Source organism: Danio aesculapii, chromosome 16 (assembly GCF_903798145.1).
Source record: "Danio aesculapii chromosome 16, fDanAes4.1, whole genome shotgun sequence".
Classification (NCBI taxonomy): Eukaryota; Metazoa; Chordata; class Actinopteri; order Cypriniformes; family Danionidae; genus Danio; species Danio aesculapii.
The window spans coordinates 1834146-1856479 of NC_079450.1; the positions used below are offsets into that span (position 1 = coordinate 1834146).

Below are 22334 nucleotides of genomic sequence, written 5' to 3' on the forward strand. Positions count from 1 at the left end.
CATTTTTATATAATAATATATTTTAAATATGTTTGTATATGAATATAATAAATAATACATATAATATATGATTTTATATAATAATATATTATTGATATATTTATATATTAAAGTAATGCATAATAAATATTATCAATAATAAACGCTTTGCAAGTATTGTATATTCTATTGTTCATTAACTGACATTAACTAATGCAACCTTATTATGAAGTGTGACTTTTATTTTAGATATTAAGTGTTGTGCTTAAGCTTATATTTGTTTTCAGGATCTTCCCAATGCTAAATTTATAGATCATCAAATATTTACATTTTATTTGAGTTTATTTCAGCTTTTTAAATTAATTATAGAAAAAATATATAATTATTTACAATTTAAAACCTCTTCTCATCCAGCTGATGATTGAATGCTTTAATAAAAATAAAACAGAAACTAACTAAAGCTGTTTAAAAAATATTTAAACACTGATAAATATTACAAAAACATAAAATTTTATAACTTAAATTTTAATATAACCTTTAATTTTATCATTTAAAAATGTAAAACTTTAATAAATGGATGTTATTATTAATAATCAACAGTTTTACATCAAATGGAAAAGCAATTGATGTTTGAATTGAAATCAGTATTTACTTGTTGTTTATTTTATTTATTTAGTATATATTTGTGCAATCAGTGCCCTTTAAATCTGTTACTATGATAAAATAAACCCTTTAGACTGATAAAAGCCCTGTTAGTTTAATATTGAGCCTTGATGTCTGGCTTTATAGTGTTTCTAAGTTAGTTTCTCACTTCTGCAATGAAACTCTGAATGTTTTTGGTTGATTTTAAAGTCAGTTTCAGGTTTCAGAAGCTCTTATTGCTTATCTGAGGAGATTCAGGGAATGCAGACAGATTTCAGTGAGGTGTTTAAAAGTCTTTCTGCGGAAATGAAAGTGAAAGTGTTTGCCTATTTTATTATTAGATCATGTTTAGCAGATTTGCTTTCTTGCATTCAAGTTTAAGATAAACCCACAGTTTTGAGAAGAAATAAACTCAGGATTGATCATCTCTCAAGTTTAGGATATAATATATACCCACATAAGATATTTTGAGAATAAATAAACCCAGAATTGATAGGAGAATATATTTTGATGTTTGCATCTATATGTTTATTTATTTATTTATTTTCATTTATATATATTTTTATTGTATTTGTATTCTCTTTATTGATTTAATTCATTAGATATAATATATTTTTAGTCTTAATTGTGTTTTATTTATATTTTATATATTTACATTTATGTATTGATATTTATTTATTTATTTATTTATTTATTTATTTATTTATTTATTTATTTATTTATAGCACCTTAAGCTTCACCTCAAAATAAATTGAATATTTTACTTCTTACATAAAGACATTTATCCTGTTTTGTAGGATTTTTACAAATACATAAACTTTTATTGAATATACAAACAAAGAGTTTTGAGAAGAAATGTAAAAATGATAATAAATAAACTAATAAATAATAAAAAATAAACTATTGATAATAATAAAATTTTTGTGCATTATCTTTTTATTCATGAATGTATTTACTTTTATTACTCATTTACATTTATTTATATTGTTTATACATTGAAATGAAAAGTAATTAATTAATTTTTTTTAAATTAATTTTGTTATTGAATTATTTACATTATATATGTATAAATGTAAATAATTTGTGTGTGTGTGTGTGTGTGTATATATATATATATATATATATATACATATATATATATATATATATATATATATATATATATATATATATATATATATATTCATTTATTTATTATTTGCAATCTTTTTATGCATGCATGTATGTGTGTATTTATTTTTATTTGATTGTATATTTTTATATAAATATTAATTTTAATTATTTTTTATGTTCGATTATTTTATAATTGTTTTTGTTTATTTCATTCGTTTATTTTTAGTAATTACTTTTTATCAGTTAAATATTTTCATTTTTATTATTTATTTATTTGCGGTTTAATCTTAACACCAAAATAAATAAATAAATAAATAAATTAATTAATACATTAAATCATTTTTTACATGAGGACAATTAAGCCTGCTTTATAGAATGTTTCCATGTTTTGAGTCAGCTGCTGCTTTAAGTTTCCAGATGATGAATTTATATTGCTCACACTCACATGACAAAAATAAAACCAGTTGAACAACTGTGATGAGAGCAATGTTCAGTATCAATAAATATCCAGTAGGTGTCAGCAGCACACACGCACACACACGCACACACGCACACACGCACACACACACGCACACACGCACACACACACACACACACACACACCAGGTCTGTAGCCAGCCTGCTGAAAGCTATTTTTCTCAGAGTTTTATCTTTTTTGCAGTTATTCTTTTTATTTTGCACTCAGTTGTTTATCACATAATTAAATTAAATGCTTCATTTCAGTCACATTTTACCACTGATTGTTGCTGGACTAGCATATGTGTGTGTATATATAAATATATATAAACTTACCAGAAAAAAATGCAGCCAAATAACAATATCCCAGCACATTCTGGTGGTGATGTCTCGCTTTTGGTGTTTTGGATTACAACAATAGCCTTATTAGTATTAAAATAATTGCTGCCTGACACTTTTAATTGCTCATTTTCTGTTTTTTGTTGTTTGATTGTGTGTTTGGTGCTGTTGTGATGAACTCCAGTGTCATGATTGTCTGTTTTGTGCTGTTGCAGTGAACTTCGAGGCTCTGATCATCGCTATGGCTGTGGTTTTGGGGGTTTTGCTGCTGGCCGTGACTGTCTGCTGCTGCTGCTGTTGTTGTAAACGCAGATCATCATCCAGGTCAGACTTAAAAACCGTTCAGTTACACACTTATACTCTCCTGAAGTGTTCTGAAATCTGCATTTTTATGCAATGATTTCGACTAAAGCATGAACGCATGGGGCGGGGCATAGAGCAGCTCCTCCCCCTTTCAACAGCAGCCAACGGTTGATGATTTTTACCTATACTTAACGACCCTCAGAATATTTTATTATTTATTAATATTTATTATTATTTTATTTTATTATTTTGTTAATTATTTAAAAATTAAATAGGTTTACTTTCATGCGTTTTGTTTTTTGAAGTCTTTTATTCTAATTGCAGGTATTTAATTTTTGGAGTGATTAAATACTCTAGATGACTTATAATCCTGTCTGAATAAATGATGTTGTAAGTGATGATTTATATCAGTAATCCTTATTTTAGTTTGTTTATATTTACTTCATTTTGATGTTGTAAAGATGATCATGAGGTGCTGAATATCAGCAGACTCACTGTAATATTCAGACTGTGCTTGTTCATGTTAAATTGTGTTTTTATAAACTCATCCAGCAGGTGGCGATGCTCATCAGCCAATAAACTCAACGGACAGTCTTTGCTTTTTATATCCCCCCCAAAAAATCCAGCTTTGGTTGTACAGTAATGCAGATACAGCTGAAGTCAGAATTATTAGCCCCCCTTTAAATTTTTTTTCTTTTTAAATATTTCCCAAATGATGTTGAACAGATTCAGGAAATGTTCACAGTATGTCTGATAATATTTGTTCTTCTGGAGAAAGTTTTATTTGTTTTATTTCGGCTAGAATAAAAGCAGTTTTTAATTGTTTTAAACACCATTTTAAGGTCAATATTATTAGCCTCTTTAAGCTATTTTTTTTTTCAGTAGTCTACAGAACAAACCATCATTATACAATAACTTGCCTAATTACCCTAACTTTACCCTAATTAACCTAGTTAAGCCTTTAAATGTCACTTTAAGCTGTATAGAAGTGTCTTGAAGAATATCTAGTCTAATATTATTTACTGTCATCATGACAAAGAGAAAATAAATCAGTTATTAGAGATGAGTTATTAAACTATTATGATTAGAAATGTGTTGAAGAAATCTGCTCTCTGTTATACAGAAATTAGGGAAAAAAATAAACAGGGGGGCGAATAAGTTTGACCTCAGTTGTATTACATGAATATACTGTAAAACATTAAATTCTATATTTATTTTATTTTTAAAAAGTGCTGTTGTAGTATTTAGCAAAATTTTAAATGTTGAATTTTAGTTTCCGTGTAATTCAATAGTTAAATTTTAGTTTTATTTTTTCAGTTTTGGTTTTATTTTAGTGTTTTTATTGTGCAGTTTTTCCATACAATATATATATTTTAAACTAGTTTATGAAGGCATATTCTTATTAGTATAGCTTTGATTTTGTTTGTAAGAATGCAGCATTTTTGACTAAAGAAGTAAAGCATTTTTAATATACAGCTGAAGTCAGAATTATTAGCCCCCCTGTTTTTTTCTGTTTAACAGAGAGCAGATTTCTTCAACACATTTCTAATCATAATAGTGTTAATAACTCATCTCTAATAACTGATTTATTTTCTCTTTGTCATGATGACAGTAAATAATATTAGACTAGATATTCTTCAAGACACTTCTATACAGCTTAAAGTCACATTTAAAGGCTTAACTAGGTTAATTAGGTTAACTAGGCAGGTTAGGGTAATTAGGCAAGTTATTGCATAATGATGGTTTGTTCTGTAGACTAAGGAAAACAAAAATAGCTTATAGGGGTTAATAATATTGACCTTAAAATGGTGTTTAAATAATTAAAAACTGCTTTTATTCTAGCCAAAATAAAACAAATAAGACTTTCTCCAGAAGAACAAATATTATCAGACATACTGTGAAAATTTCCTGAATCTGTTCAACATTGGGAACACACACACATACACTTTCAATAAGAGTGTGTGTGTGTGTTTGCAACAAAGTGTATGTTCATTAGTGATATTACATACTTATTTTTCAAGCTTCAATTTAATTGATTAAGTTATAAATCATTCATTTTCATTCGACTTAATCCTTAATTAACTATTCCAGCAAATGTTTTACACAGTGGATGCCCTTCCAGCTGCAACCCAGTACTGGGAAACACCCATACACACTCATACACGACGACCAGTTTAGTTATTCAATTCCCCTATAGTGCATGTGTTTGGACTGTGGGGGAAACCGGAGCACTGAGGAAACCCACACCAACACGGGGAGAACATGCAAACTCCACACAGAAATGCCAACTGACACAGCCGGGACTTGAAACAGCGACCTTCTTGCTGTGAGGCGATGATGCTAACCACTGAGCCACTGTGTCGCCTTGATTAAATTATTTTAACTTGACTAATAATTTGTTTTATTTAAATTATTAAAAACAATAATCAATTTTCACATAATTATCGGAGATTCTTTCAGAGTGCTTTAAATGGTAAAAACTTTATTGTATGGATTTACCGTGGTAATGAGTGTGTGTTTAATATGTGTGTGTTGTGTGTTCAGCTTTGATCGTGACGATGAGCAGTTCGCCCGCAGGAGAGAGGAGATCCGACAGAGAGCAGACGAGCGGTCAGTGAAGAGAACAAACAAACACACACACACACACACACACGCACACACACACTGAGTTACTGACACAGTGCAGATCATCAGCACTGTGCACACACACACACACTGACCTACTGAGTTGCTGACACACTGCAGATCATCAGCACTGCATTCAAACTCTGAGCACTCTTGCTCTGTGTGTGTGTGTGTGTGTGTGTGTGTGTGTGTGTGTGAGCATGTGTGCGTGTGCGTGCGTGTGCGCATGCATACATCCTTACACACACACTCACGTAAATACGCAAACACCAACAGAAACACACCACACAGACTCTCACACAGGGACACACTCACTCACTTACGAACTCACACACTCAGATACACACTCACACAGCTACACCCTCACACACACACACACGCAGATCACACACACACGCAAACAAACTTGCAGAGATATACAAACACACAGATACACACTCACAAACACAAACTCTTGCACTTACTAACACCCTCACACAAATACACACACACACACACACACACACACACACACACACACACATAAATCTGAGCTCATTGTTGTGCTGCTGTTGTTCAGAAGCTCAACAGATGGCGAACGGCTCCAGTGGCTGTTCTCAGATCAGCTCCTCATAGACTGCTTTATTCTCCTCTGTTGTGCGTTTGTGTCAGTGTGAGGATGCAGAGAATGAATGAATGATGTTCGGTGTCGTTCAGCGTCTCGTAAAACACTGATGTTTACGACACACACACACACTGATCTCCAGCCTGTGTGTGGAGGAATGAATGACTGACCGACCAACAGCCTTAAACAAGACGTGAACTCAAACACACAGATCTGCTGCGTGCGCTGGGCTTGAGAAATAATAATCAGATTTGTTCCTCTTTAAAAATATAAATAAACTACATATTTTTTTGAACATTGTCAAACAGACCAGTGTTTACATATTTTTAACTAAATAAAAATAAAATAATGCAAAAATAATACATAAACTCTATAATAATAGTAATGCAGTATAAACTTAAAATAACTCAAAAACACTTATAAAATATATACTAAAGTTTTTAAAAAATTATTATTATTATTATTATTAATTTTATTTAATAATTTAAATAAAATTATTCTGTTCATCAAGGCAGCATTTATAAAACGTAAAAAAGCTAAATTGTTCAATAGTTATTTATTAAACATTTATTTATTACTTATTGTAATAATTTCATTTCAAATTCAAATTACTCCTGTCATTATTGCTGTTATTACTTACCATTAATAATAATAATAATAATAATAATATTAATAATAATAATAATAATAACAACAATAATAACAATAATAATAATAACAATATTAGAGTGATTTCTGTAGGATCCTGTGACTCTGAAGACTGGAGTAATGAAGCTGAAAAATCATCTTTAAAATCACTGGAATAAATTATTAAATTAAATTATAAACTGCTTTTCAACAGTTATTTTATTGTGCAATAACAGTTCATACAATGTGTGCTGTATTTGTGATATAATGTAAATAAATGCAGCCTTGGTGAGCAGGAGAAGCTGATTTTAAAACATTTAAAAACCATACTGACCCCAAACTTTTGACCGGTAGTGCATTTATAATACATACAGTTGAAGTCAGAATCATTAGCACCCCTGAATTATTAGCCCCTCCTGGCTAAGAAGTTTTCTTCAGCACATCTCTAATCATAATAGTGTTAATAACTCATCTCTAATAACTGATTTATTTTCTCTTTGTCATGATGACAGTAAATAATATTAGACTAGATATTCTTCAAGACACTTCTATACAGCTTAAAGTGACATTTAAAGGCTTAACTAGGGTAATTAGGCAGGTTAGGGTAATTAGGCAAGTTATTGTATAATGATGGTTTATTCTGTAGACCAGTGTTTTCCAACCCTGTTCCTGGAGGAACACCAACAGTTCATACTTTGGATGTCTTCCTTATCTAACAGCAGGTTTTGAAACGTCTTCCTATGTTCTGATGAGTTGATTTAGGTGTGTTTGATTATGGAGAGGTTGAAAATGTGGACTGTTGGTGTTCCTTCAGGAACAGGGTTAGGAAACACTGCTGTAGACTATCAAAAAATATATAGCTTAAAGGGGCTAATAATATTGACCTTAAAATGGTGTTTAAAGAATTAAAAACTGCTATTATTCTAGCTGAAATAAAACAAATAAGACTTTCTCCAGAAGAAAAAATATTATCAGACATACTGTGAACATTTCCTTTTTAAAATAAAGAAAAAAAAATCAAGGGGGGACTTCAACTGAGAATTAAGTTTTAAAGTTGCTTTATATTTGTATTATTATTATTATTATAGATCACAAGTTTTACCTCACAACTTTTATTTTGAAGACCAACACATTAAAAATAAACCAGGCTCATATATGAATAGTAATATTGTATACTTTTAATATGGTTTTATTTTATTCTTAATGACTACTAAATGTTTGGTTATTGTAGCAAAGGAAACCTAAAATGCAACCTTTTTTTTGTTAGAAGAGTTACTTTACGAAAATAAAATAGTTTTTAACATGTTTTATTTTACTTCAGCTAATAGTTAAGAATTACTGTAGTATTGCTCTAAAACTAAACTGGCATAAATAGCAACTAATTCAAAAAGGTAATGTGACAAAACATTAAAGATGATTCCCAAGAATAAACGTTAAAATAAACATTAAATTAAATTAACATATGTATTAATTTTACCATTAACTGCAACTGATCCTTGAAGCAAAAATAAATAAAAAGTTCAAGATTTTTAATTTTAATTTATTTTTGTTTAATTGCTCGTTTCACAGAATTTCAGTGTTTTGTGTCAGGAAATTGTATAATGAATGTGATGTGTGTGTGTGTGTGTGTGTGTGTGTGTGTGTGTGTGTGTGTGTGCGTGCGTGCGTGTGTGTGTGTTTTGCAGGAGAGTGGAGAGGAAAACCAAACATGATGAAATCCGCAAGAAGTATGGTGAGTGCTGCTCTGCTGTTATTAGTTCTGTTGAATTCATCTTTATTTCTATAGCGCTTTTACTATGTAGATTGTGTCAAAGCTGCTTAACATAGAATAATTAACATTATTAATGCGAGTTTAGACTTAGTTCACAGATGTTTTCACACTGCATGACTATCAGGGCTAGCGTTCCATCGCTGCTGTGTTCACAATGCAAGACGGATCGGGACAGGGGGTTTCACACTGCATGACTTTACAATAGGAAGAATCGCAGACAGCGTTGTCTCGGTCTGCAAACTTTGTCTTACAACCAAACATATGCGAGAAGCGGCATGAAAACAATGTGAGGTCACGTAGTTTGTCTTGTGTTATTAACTACATGATGAGAAATAAGCCTTTAAATTTCAGGTGATCGCCGATGTTATTTACAATCAGAACACAATTCACACGGCATGATGTTGAATCGTCGACAGCTCCATGTATATTTAGCATGTCAAATCACTCCTGGGTGTCGAAGACTCATCGGAGATTCTCTCAGTTCGCATCTTTGATATCACACTGTGTGATTGTTTCTCGTGTGAATGAGCACAGATTTACCTAAGATTTCAGGCATTTTTTCGGCACGTCAAAACCTGTCTATAAGTCAAAATCAGGGCTTAAATCAGGGCGCTAGACCGACTTAAATCGTCGCTAGACCCACATGCCCCAGTAAAAATCTCCAGTGCCCCAGTAAATGCCTTGAGATATGATTTACTTTATGTGCAAGTGTATTTATTAAGAGTGGTAATTCCTGAAATAAAGACGTTATTCTCTATGTGTAACCGAACCAACGCTAGTGAAAGCAGTGTAATCAAAAAGCAAACTGGCGCATCTCCGCGTGTGTGCAGAGAACCTGTGTGCCTCTCGTATACACTGCTCTTCTCCTGGTGAGTCCCGGTGGTTAACATGCACGCCAAACAAGTAGGCTACTTGCTGCTCACGCGCCGCTCATGCATTGTAAAACCGGCGTAACAGCCTTTGTTGTTTTGCTAGTCGACAAAGCTAAAGTTTAAACAATATGACTGTGATCTTACTAAGCATGCCTCCTGATAGATTTTTTAGTATGAAGTAAAAAGGAGGGATGAGGAGTCAGGGAGGTAAAGACTTTATAAACCTAATTCTCTGCCATGTGTCAAGTCTAAGACAACAGATAATCCTATAACACATCTCTTTTGTATTTTATTGAATTGTCTATAGAATTTAATTCAAATAAAATTAATATTCATGCAAAAGATTTCTTAAATGATCTTAGCATCACTCCAGTTGTGTCTTAACATTGTTTTCAGTTACATTTAAGATTATTTAGAAGAATAATTGTATAATAATAAGAATAGTTTTATTTATAGTAAATAATCACACAAAAATAATAATACATATTTATTACAAATTAAAACACACAGGTTTTCACCTTAATGTGTAATTTTTTTTTTTAATTAATTTCTATTATGTAAATTTTAAAACCATCATTCTAGTTCATTGCTTTGGTGATAAAGAAACATTTATTGGTTTTATTATTATTATTATTATTATTAATAATAATAATAATAATAATATTTAGTTTTTGTTAACATTTTTCAGTTATTTTTGTTATTACATTAGTATTTATTATTTTTGTTATTATTAATATTACTTATATTATGTAATAATAATAATAGTAATATTAATGTGTTTCTTGATAACAAATAGTAATAATAATAATCATTATTATTATTACTATAATAATAATAATAATAATAATAATAATAATAATAATAATTATTATTATTATTATTATTATTATTTTGTGGTCAAGAAACTTTTATTATTATTATTATTATTATTATTATTATTATTATTATTAATACTTATTTTTTCTTGTTGTTGTTATTATATTACTTATTATGATTATGATTATGATGATTATTATTATTATTATTATTATTATTATTATTATTATCATTATTATTATCACTTAATATTATTATATTTTTTATTATTATTATTATTATTACAATTACTTATTATTATTGCTTATTATTATCACTTATTATTACTTGTTGTTATTATTATTATTATTATTATTATTATTGTTACTTATTATTATTATTTAATATTATTATTATTACGTCGATATTTCTGTTTATTAATATATTTATTATTGTTGTTGTTGTTGTTTATTAACAATACTGTTTATTATTCTTGTTATTATTTTAGCTAATGAGCAAAGATCAAAGTAAATTTTGTCATTTTATGAATGTCTTAATTTAATAAAGTTTTATGCATCCTTGATAAATAAGTTTTCATGTTAATCTTAAGACCTCAAACCTTTAAACAGTTGTTCACACGTATATATGCACTGTAACAATAACCAGTCAGTACAGAAGGTTTTAAAGATGATTTTTCAGAGGTTTGTTCATCACTACTGCCTTTGCACCTCAATAATTGGCCCTATAATCATGGCTGAGACTCAGATTTATCTTTTAAAGCCATTCTGCATCCAATATTTTATTGTCATTGTTGAGTTAACGTCACTAATACATCTTCAACTATTTGTTTTGGTGTAATATTGTGTTGTGATTCATCATATAGAGTTGTTTTCTCCTCTCGGCTTGTCACGTGTATTGATCTTCTTCATTGTGTTGCTCTCGGTAATGCTTGATTCAGCAGCATTTTCTAGTTATCGACTGTTTTGTGCAACACGACCCGATCAATGCAGCTCCTCTGTGAAGATTATAAATGTGTGTTTAGTGATGGTGATATTAAAGGGGAGCTTTTATGCAGAAATCACTTTTAATAAGGCGTTTAAACACAGTGTGTGAATATAACCAGCTTCTTATTTTTTTAAATTATTTAAGTATTGATGCTAATTACTCTGACTAAACCATAATTATTCATAAATTAGACCTGTTATGTATAAGGCTTTACCAGATGCACAACCTGCACGTCCTTCCAGTCCATTATTCAAGAACAATTATCTGTGCAACACAGAAAACGGCACATGCATATTATATTAGACTGAATCTACCTTCAATAATTCTGAATTAAATCTTAGAGGAGGCTTAAGAATTATTATTAGGGCCAATGCAGGGCACTAAAGGCAAAAGCATTAGTATTGCATTAACATTTATTGTATTGCATCTTTTTGAGTCGATTTTTATTTAAAGGCAATACCAAGCAAGTTTATTTCTATAGCACATTTCATACACAATGGTAATTTAAAGTGCTTTACATAAACAGGAATAAAAGAAACAAGAAAATAAAAACTTTAAGAATTAAAAATGATTAAAAACAGATTAAAATGTGTTAAAAACAGGTTATAAAAGAATGAAAAAGTAAGAAAAGGCATAATAGTGTGATCTGTGGGCTGTAGCACAGTGCTCATTCAGTAAAGCCACACCTAAACAGATGTGTGTTCAGTCTTGATGTGAATGTGCCTAATGTTGGAGCACATCTGATCATTTCTGGAAACTGATTCCAGCAGCAGGGGGCGCTGTTAGTAGCTGAAAGCCGATTCACCCTGCTCTGACTGAACTCTTGGAGTTTCTAGTTTATTTGATCCTAAAGATCTGAGTGATCTGTTAGGTTTGTATTCAGTGAGCAAATCTGTAATGTATTGAGCTCCTAGGCCGTTTAGTGATTTATAGACCAGTAATAATACTTTAAAATCTATTCTGAATGTAACTGGAGCCAGTGTAAAGACCTGAGGACAGATGTGATGTGCTCTGATTTCCTGGTTCCTGGCTGCAGCGTTCTGGATGAGTTGCAACTGTCTGACTGTCTTTTTGGGAAGACCCATTACGTTACAGTAATCCACCCTGCTGCTGATAAAAGCATCAGCAAGCTTTTTTAAGGCTGTATTTACACTGCATGGTTCAAGTGACGAAGTGCAGTATCGATGCTGAAACGATATATTGTGCAGCCCTAACTTGAATATAGGTTAGTTGTCTTTACTTCTTTTTTGTCCTTGGCCTAAAACTTGCTCTCACGTTGTTAGTGCTGTCAGCATTATCAAAATCAATATAAACAAAATAGATTGTTGCATGCTCTATGATATGCTGTAATACATTTGAACGTCATTGTTTTTCTTATTATTTACCATGTATGTTTAGACATTACATGAAACATTACGTCATGAAAATGTACTTGAAAGTTCTGGAAAAATCATGGAATTTTTGTTGTGAAGATGTGTATGAACCTTGGAGAGTGCAACGTCCGCCACGTAAGCAATATAAACTAAAACTGTTGCATACTATTCATTCATTCATACACTTTCTTTTCGGCTTAGTCCCTTTATCAATCTGGGGTTGCCACAGTGGAATGAACCGCCAACTTACCCAGCATATGTTTTACGCAGCAGATGCCCTTCCAGGTGCAACCCATAATAAATACAGGTAAATTTGTTCTGGTAATTTACAGAAAGAGAAGTTGTAACATTACAGGTAATTTGCCGGAATGCTGTGCTGTGTGAAAGCAGAAGGAAGATTGCCGGAACAAGCACGTTCTAATCGTGACGTTAGACGTCTACTCCAGCCAATCAGAACATTCAGACACATTCGCATCTGCGCTGTTTATGAAAATAAAAGCCTTTGAATAGTTTTCAAGACACATTTAGCTCATAATATTAGTCAGATCACGTTTCTATGTTCCTCCTTAATGCCAACTGTGAAAATAATTATGGATTAAATGCTCATGATAAACCGCTGTTTTTTACCTTCATGCTCTGCTTGACGCGTGTGCACGTGAAGGAGCCGGTGAGCGCCAGCACACACACATATATTAGGAACATCTCGACATTGAAAGTGTTCCTCTATGTGTTTTTTTATATAAGTCGTTCACAATACTGATCCATCCTCAGAATTTGGAATGTAGTCAAGTGTGTAAACATTTAACCGCGGTTCGTGTTTCTGCATTTGGATGTCTCACAAAGCAGCTGCATGAATGATAAAGCTCTAAATAAAAGTGAAAGAACATCAAGAAAAGCCCGACCCCTTCTATGTTTACAAATACCAGCGCAGCCGTTTAGAGCTTCAGAATTCACCGGTATTTCGGAATGGATGTGTGAATGGTCTATTCCGGAAGAATTCAGGAAATGTTCTGTATATTTACCGCTATCACTGTGTGAAAAGTCCTCACTGGAAACAAAGCATCTGATTCCTGCTATGTTTTTGCGATGATAGTATGCTGATTTAGTGAAGCATACACTACTATAGCTTTTATTAGTATCAATATTCTGATCACACAAACTTTCCTACTGTTTTATTAATATCTAAATACTCATTTTAGATGCTCTCTGCACATCGGGCTGAAGGAAAAAGTTCTTAATGTTCAATACACTATAAAACTGACCAATGCTTTAAACACACAAATAGTTTTGTCAACAAACAATGTTTTGCTTTTAATTAATTTCAATTACAGGCTAATTGGTCAATATTTATTTTAAATGGTGTTGGGTTTAAGCCCTCTTGCTGTTTATGTACATTTAGCATGTGATAAACGGGCAGAATCTCACACACTGGACGTCCTTTGGAGGGCAGACAGCAGTGTGTGTGTGTGAGCAGCAGGTCAGAGACACTCGTTCCCTGATGTACAAACTGCTGAGAGCAGGAAAAACACAGAGGAGACCTCCATCCATCATACTGACACACACACACACACACACACACTTCACCATAGGACACACACTTCACCACAGGACACACGCACACACACAGTCATTCACCATAAGATACTCACACACACATACACACACTAATGCACACACCACCAAAGGACACACACAGTTCACTACAGGACACACACACAGCTGAACCGATGAGGACGCGACCCAGAAACCATCAGTCATAATACAGCAGCATCACCGCACACACCTCAAGGACTTTTATTTTGTACAGAATCAGTAAAGTTCCCTGAAGTCAGGTTTAGTTTGCAGCAAAATGTGGAAATTTTGTGAAAACAAGAGCAAAAACCGTCAAGAACATGTTAACATTTACCACAAAACATGATAAACTAATCAAAATTACAATTGGCATGAAGAAAATGTGATTTTTTCTTGAAAGCTCCAACTGCAGAACTGTGAGTGCTGTTATGGGGAAACATTGTGTGCATACAATCTTATGCTGGGTTCACATCAAATTCAGAATTACTTACAAAGTTAATGCAAACGCACAAACAGAGACAAAATCTTACACGCATCATCATCACATATCCATTCATCATATATTCATCCATCCATCCATCCATTCATCCATCCATCCATCCATTCATCCATCCTTCCATTCATCCATCCAATCAATCAATCAATCAATCATCCAATCGGTTATTTAATCAAATCAATCATCCATTCAATCAACCATCCATTAATCCATTTAATCCAATCTAATCCTCCATTCATCCATCCAATCAATCCTCCATCCATCCATCCAATCCAATTAATCCACCATCCATCCAATCCCATCAATCATCCAGTCAGTCAATCAATCATCCATCCATCCAAATAGTCAATCAATCATCCATCCATCCAATCCAATCAATCATCCATCCAATCAATCATCTCTCCAACCATATATCCAATCAATCAATCAATTATCCATCCGTCCATCCAATCAATCATCCATCCATCCATCCATCCAATTAATCATCCAATCTATCCAATCCAATTACCCATCCATTCAATCAAGCGTCCATCCATCCAATCAAATCAATCATCCAATCATCCATCCAATTAATCATCCAATCCAATCACCCATCAATCCAATCCATCCATCCATCCATCCGTCCATCCAAACAATCATCCATCTATCATCCATCCAATCAATCGTCCACCCATCCAATGAATCATCCACATATACAATTCAATTAATCATCCAGTCCATCAATCCAATCGTCCAATCCAATCACCCATCAATCCAATCCATCCATCCATCAATCATCCATCCAATCAATCATCCATATATATATAATCCAATCAATCATCCAATCCAATCAATCATCCATACAATCACCCATCAATCCAATCCAATCATCCATCCATCCAATTAATCATTCATCAATCATCCATATAATCAATCATCCACCCACACAATCAATCATCCATCTATTCAATCCAATCACCCATCCATCCATCCATCCATCCATCCAAACAATCATCCATCAATCATCCACACAATCAATCGTCCACCCATCCAATCAATCATCCATATATAATCCAATCAATCATCCAATCCAATCAATCATCCATCCAATCACCCATCAATCCAATCCAATCATCCATCCATCCAATCAATCATCCATATAATCAGTCATCCACCCATCCAATCAATCATCCATCTCTTCAATCCAATCAATCATCCAATCAATTATCCATCTAAACCGATCAATCATTCAATTAATCAACCGTCCATCTTGTCCATCCATTCATCCATCCTGTCTGTCTTATTCAAACAATCAATCATCTATCCAATCAATCATCCACCCATCCAATTAATCATCAATCCACTCATCCATCCATCCAATCAGTCATCCATCTAATCCATCATCCGTCCAATCATCCATCAAATATAATGAATATGACGGAGTGTGATGCTAATTAATAATAATAATAATAATACTGCACACCCGGTGTCACTCCGCTTCACCACATCACCACCTCACGTGTGCTTTATTTTGTAATAATTCAACAGCTTGTTTTCAATGATCCTTCACTTCTTTCAATACAGCGTTCTCTCGTTTTCTCTCGTTCAAATCATTTTCTTTGTTCATCTTTCGCTCAGACCCTCCATCTAGCTTTGCTCGTTTTTTTCCCCTGAAGGTCGTGTGTGTGTGTGTGTGTGTGTGTGTGTGTGTGTGTGTGTTTGGTTCGTCTCTGTGAACGCTGCAGCTCTCGTGACCCTGTTCTCTAGTTCTTTCTCTCTCTCTCTTTCTCTCGTTCTCTCTCTTTCTCTGGCGCCGCAGGATCTGTAAAATACATTCACATTTCACCTCTTTGCTCTGGGACCAGATCTGGGGCTTCAACGGCACATAAATTACAGCTCTTCTCGGCTCTCCAGCGAGTGCTAATTAGCTCAGAGTTAATCAAGCGTGAGGCAAACCACCCGTCTGACGCGTTATACCTGTTAGTTTCTGTTGAACAAGCCTAAAATAAAAGGGAGAAAACTAAAAACAGAAATCCTGAATATGTCCACAACGAGAAATTAATAGAATGAAGAAAGGAAAGAACTGAATATAGATGATATAGATATTAATAAGTGTCAAATTTGGTGTGTGTGATCAGAATATAGATATTAATTAAGTTCCATTAATCAGAAAATAGACATAAAAGTGTAAAAGTTTGCTTGTGTGATCAAAATATATTCATATCTATATTCTGAATATAGGAATAATCTCAAAATAGCCACAGATACTGTTTTCTAACGCTCTGAAACTGACTACTTGACCTAATTGTAGGATTTTGGTGACTGTTGCTTTAAATGCAAATGAGATTGTGCTCGTTTCAGAAGAGGGCGGAGCTACAAATGCCTGTGATTCAGCATAGTGGCAGATGTGATGTAAAACAGCAGTGTGTGTGTTGTCAGTGCTGGTCAGGTGTGCATGTGTGCTTCAGTGTGAGTGTGTGCTTCATGCTTCTGTCAGTCTATGTCGCTCCTGTCGCTGTTCATCTAAAACTCCACATCTATAATCCTCTTAGTCTATGCTGACATTATCTTCAGCAGCTCAACACTCTAATGGCTGATGGACAGATGGCTGCTTCTCACTCAGGGCTGCTGTTTATGCTAATGAGGAAGAGATGGGCACTAGTGGGCGGGGCTTTTCCCCTCTGATGACACGTACAATGGGAGAATGTCAATCAAAGTGTTTCATTCATCAAGTCTGATTATTAAAAATAGAATTAATGCATTTGATCATTAGAAGCTGCTGGAGATACTCACACACTGTGTTTTAAACCCCTTATAAAAGTGATTTTTGCGTAATAGATGCTCTTATTTCCAGTGTACAAACATCTGTCTGTTAGTTTTGTCATATGTCAGAGTCAGAAGCGTCTCTCAGCGGTGTTCGTGTCTGAATCAACACAAGGTCATGCATAAACTGCAGTCGCCGCTTAAACCAGCTCACGTCCTCCAAAACCTGCTGCACCTCCAGACCAACGGGAGGCTTTTCCTCTCCATCTGCCCAGCGCAAACAAACACCGCACACACACACAGCCGTGAGGAGAATAGATACTTTGTGCTGCAGAATTAAACAAAGATAGAACTTTATCTTATAATTTAGTCCATTTTATTTAACAATTGTTCGCTCAGATGACTTAAAATTGAGTCTGTCGAATGCTTGATTCTCATTGGCTGATGAGCACTCTAAGGTGTTTGGTTATTGTCAAGCGGCAACCTCCCGCTCTCCCTCGGGAGGCCAATACGGAAGTAACTGAAACTGCAATTCATCAAAATTCCGCTAGTCCTGACTCCATAATAGAGCAAACTGCAATTGAGCCCACTGTTAGAATGGCCAACTTTACAGCAGAAAAAAAAGGTGTTTACAGCCTGGTACAAAGAACCATTTAGGTTCATATAGCTATTATTACCCTCCATGACAACTGTGAGAGGGGGGGATTTTTTTATAACTCATCCATTTCCTTTATATTAGGTTATATTAAGTCTGCATAATTAAGGGCGTGGCCACTTGAGTGATAGCTAGGTCTCGCTGGTCGCCGTCACTTCACCTCAGCTGAATCCGGCAGATTAGCCACTGATCTCGGCATATTCATCGTATTTTTGTGTTGTTTTATGTGGCTTTACACAGTCAGCTGCCTTTTGGACTTATTTCTTACAATTATCAGATGATATGGGATGCTGTGTGCACTTAATTGTGCTCACAAACCATTCATGTGGCCTCGTTTCCCATGTGAGTAAAGTTATATACTTGTATACCATCTCTATAAATGTGTGTGTTTTATTTAAGATCATTGATCATTTATAAGGTTCCTAGACCCGTAAAGCACTCCAGAATCTGACAGATTGATTAGCTGTAGGCTCTAGAACAGTCATCTGAAGCGTTATCATACAGTGTTATGCTGGAGTTCATCAATAGTCTTGCATTTACTAACACACACTATATCTGAAGTGTTTGGAAGTAATTCGCGTTTTCCTCCTGTAGAAAAACGTCATAAGAACAATGTTTAGTGGCTCAATGTGTTACAGCAGTGTTTTAACACTTTACCGAGTTCGATTCCGCCTCGCGGTCCTATGCTGATCCTTCCCCTGTACCTGGATGGGAGAGCATATGGCAAAGCTTGCTGCCGGAAGTGGTGTTTGAGAGACCTCATCTTGATTTTAATGTGTGATTTGTTTTAATGACGTGTTTTGTATTTCTCTTTTCTATAGGGCTCATCCCAGACTCTGATCATCCATACAGCAAGTTCGAGAACGAGTAAAGAGCGCAAGTGTTTCCACATCCAGCAGCAGCAGCAGCACAGGAATCACTTGCTTCGCTTTGCTCTTTTGAGACACATCAGATCACTTTAGATTAGATGGAGCTGGACGGCAGCCCATATCCAGATTACCTTGTTAACTCTTGCATTGGTTAGTTATCTCTCTCTCTGCTCTGATTTGCACACTTGTTTTCTTTAGTAGCATTACTCTGAAGGTGCAGCTGATGAAAATGGCCAAAGAGGCTGTTAGAATGTGAGTTATTATTATGTGTTTTTGTCTTCTGATGGACAATTTAAGTAGTAAACTGCAAAACAAGGCCTTTCTTTGGCTTTATTCTAGTTCAATTGTCTTAAAAGTCTTAAATCAAGAAGCATTTTCCAAGAAATAATATGCCAAAATGAAGCTAAATAATCTTCCAGTGGGGTAAGTCAAATAATATTATGTCAAAACGAAACGTTTTCTTCCCCCATTGTCAGATTATATATCTTGTTTTAAAGAAAAGCTCTCTTCATTTTGACTCATCAAAACCTGTCTAGGTTTTAAGGTGCTTCTCGATTTAAGACTTCTCAGATATTTGGACTAGAAACAAGACAAAAACTCCAAGTAAGAAAAGCTTGTTCTGCAGTGCGGTTCACCCAAATAAAGGGCAAATCCCTCATCATTTACTCACTCAACTCACACACATCTTAAATCAGCTTATTATTGCACAAGAGCAATTCATAACGATCAATAATGTAATTAATAACACACTCTATAAAGAATCCAGTCAAATCCAACTGTTGGGTTATTTTTTACAATTCAATCTAAATGACCATAATTGACCCAGTGTTGAGTTAATACAACCCAGCATTTCTTAAATGGCCATAACGGTTGTCCATATGATGTGAACTCTCTCTCTTAATCTTATGAAATCACATTATATATTCTGAGAGAATTTGACCCAAGTTTTATTTTCTAATAACCCTCAAAACTAGAAATTTAAACTTACTTTATACACTCTAAATAAGGCTGGGTTATATTAACCCAATGGTGGGTGAAACACAGAGAAAGCAAATGCTGGGTTATTTTTAAAACTAACTTTAAACTTTTTGGTTTTGCCATGTTTGACCCAGCATTGGGTTAAAACAAACCGGCATTTATAAAAGTGTAAATGTAAGTGCTATATGTAAAGGGTCGATTTAATCAAAAATGAACATTTGCTCACACTGAATTTCAACGTTGGGTCAAATATAGACAAATTTAACTGTTGTTAATTTTTTTAATTAATAAAAATTTTATTTGTGTTTGTCAATATTTGACCCAATGTTGAGTTAATACAACCCAGCATTCTTTAAATTGCCATAACAGTTGTCCACATGATGTGAACTCTCTCTTTCAGTCTTCTGAAATCACTCTACTGGGAGAATTTGACCCAACATTTAATTTCTGATAATCCTCAAAACTACTCATTCAAACTTACTGAATACACTCTAAATAATCCTGGGTTGTATTAACATAATGTTGGATAAAACCGGGACAAAGAAAATGAGTTTTTTTTATCAAATTTAACCTGTTGGGCTTGTCCATGTTTGACCCAGCATTGGGTTAAAACAAACTGGCTTTTTTTCATAGAGTGTAAATTGCAGTATATGTAATTTTTCAAAATTGGATTTAAAGGGTCAGTTCAACATTTGTTCACACTTTCATGAATTTCAGTGCTGGGTCACATATGGACAAACTGAACTGTTGGGTTAATTAAAAAAAAAACATTTAAATAACATTTGAGTTTTTCCATATTTGACCCAATGTTGAGTTAATACAACCCAATCTTATGTAATCACATTATATATTCTATAAGAATTTGACCCAACTTTTCTTTCACAATAACCCTCAAAACTACAAGTTTAAACTATTTTTTTCTAAATAATGCTGGGCTGTATTAACCCAATGGTGGGTAAAACACAAAGCAAATGCTGGGTTATTTTTTTAAGTTAAATTTTAACTGTTTGGTTCCTCCATGTTTGACCCAGCTTTGGGTTAATACAAACTGCCAAATTTCGTAAACTGCAGTATATTCAAATAATTCAATTAAAATGGGATTTAAAGGGGCAGTTCACCCAAAAATGAACATTTGCTCACACTTGTATGAGTTTTAATGTTGAGTCAAATATGGACAAACTGAGGTTAAATTTAAAAATGACATTTAATTACATTTGTGTTTGTCCATATTTGTTCATATTTGACCCAATGTTGAGTTAATACAACCCAACATTTTATTTTACATTTCCAACACGGTGTTCATATGATGTAAACTCTTTCTTTAAGTCTTTTAAAATCACATTATACGTTCTGAAAGAGAATTTGACCCAACTTTTATATTTTAATAACCCTCAAAACTACTCATTCAAACTTACTGAATACACTCTAAATAATCCTGGGTTGTATTAACTTAATGGTGGGTAAAACACAAACAAAGCAAATGCTGGGTTATTTTATGAAACCAAACATAAACAGTTATGTTTTTCCACATTTGACCCAACCTTGGGTCAATATTTTTTTGCCAGTCTAAATTGTCCATATATTCAATTCATTCAATTTAAAAGGGTCAGTTCACGCTAAAATGAACATTTGCTCACACTTTTATGAATGAATTATGGGTCAAATATGGACTTTTATGAAGTTCCTTCCTCTGTTGAACACAAAACAAGATGTTTTGAAGAATGCTGGGGGAAAAGCAGCTATTGACATCCATAGTAGGAACAAAAGAAATACTATGGAAGTCAATGGATGTTTATTTTTTCCATAATGTCCTGTTTTGTGTTCAACATTGGATCAAATTGACTAAATGATGACAGAATGGTCGTTTTTGGGTGAACTATCCCTTTAAGAAATACAGCAAGACATATAAATGACCTGAAATGAGCTCTGTGTTGACACAAAACATTACAATGTCTTAGAATATAGCCTATAAATCAACTGGAAAATGTTATGATGCTTTTGTGAATCCCTGTGTGGCCTTTCTGTCATTATAAAGGCAAAATTCTGCAACTGACTTGCATGAAGATAATGAAAATATCCCAGATACAAATAAAGCAGCATTAGAGCTTAGCAAATGAGGAGTAGAGTTAAGAAAAGGTTTCAGATGTTCAGTGAATTGTCATTTTTGTGATTGAGTTATGATTGTAAAGTCTTTTTAAATCTCTGTGAATGACTTCTACATTTGTATATACACACAATGTGTTCTTATTAAAATGTCCTAATAAATAAAACAAGCTTCTACTTTTAAAGAAATGTCCAGCTTGGTCCAAATGAAGCTGCATGCGCTGCTGATTAGAGTGAAATTCGCATCACATCCGCCGACGTTCCCGTTTCCAGCGCCCGGAGGATTCAGTGCCACGTCCTCCATATTAAAAGCCACGAGCTGCATCACGCACGATGAGTCTTCCGCGAGCGCGTGCTGTTTAATAGCTCAATTCATTTGCGCAGAGTGGAAAATTGTTCTTCTCCAGGTGATTTC

General features: G+C 33.5%; 1 protein-coding gene across 1 annotated transcript in view; it reads left to right on the forward strand.

The window, feature by feature from the left end:
* The window catches only part of LOC130243346 (pituitary tumor-transforming gene 1 protein-interacting protein), a 29558-nt gene extending 7539 nt beyond the window's left edge, over nucleotides 1-22019 (forward strand). Inside the window, exons 4-7 of the mRNA XM_056475490.1 lie at nucleotides 2745-2853; nucleotides 5377-5442; nucleotides 8374-8420; nucleotides 18791-22019. Of these exons, the coding sequence (XP_056331465.1) occupies nucleotides 2745-2853; nucleotides 5377-5442; nucleotides 8374-8420; nucleotides 18791-18840 (272 nt within the window). The 3' untranslated portion in view covers nucleotides 18841-22019. The remainder of the gene's footprint in view (nucleotides 1-2744; nucleotides 2854-5376; nucleotides 5443-8373; nucleotides 8421-18790) is intronic.
* The last annotated feature ends 315 nt before the right edge of the window (nucleotides 22020-22334 follow it).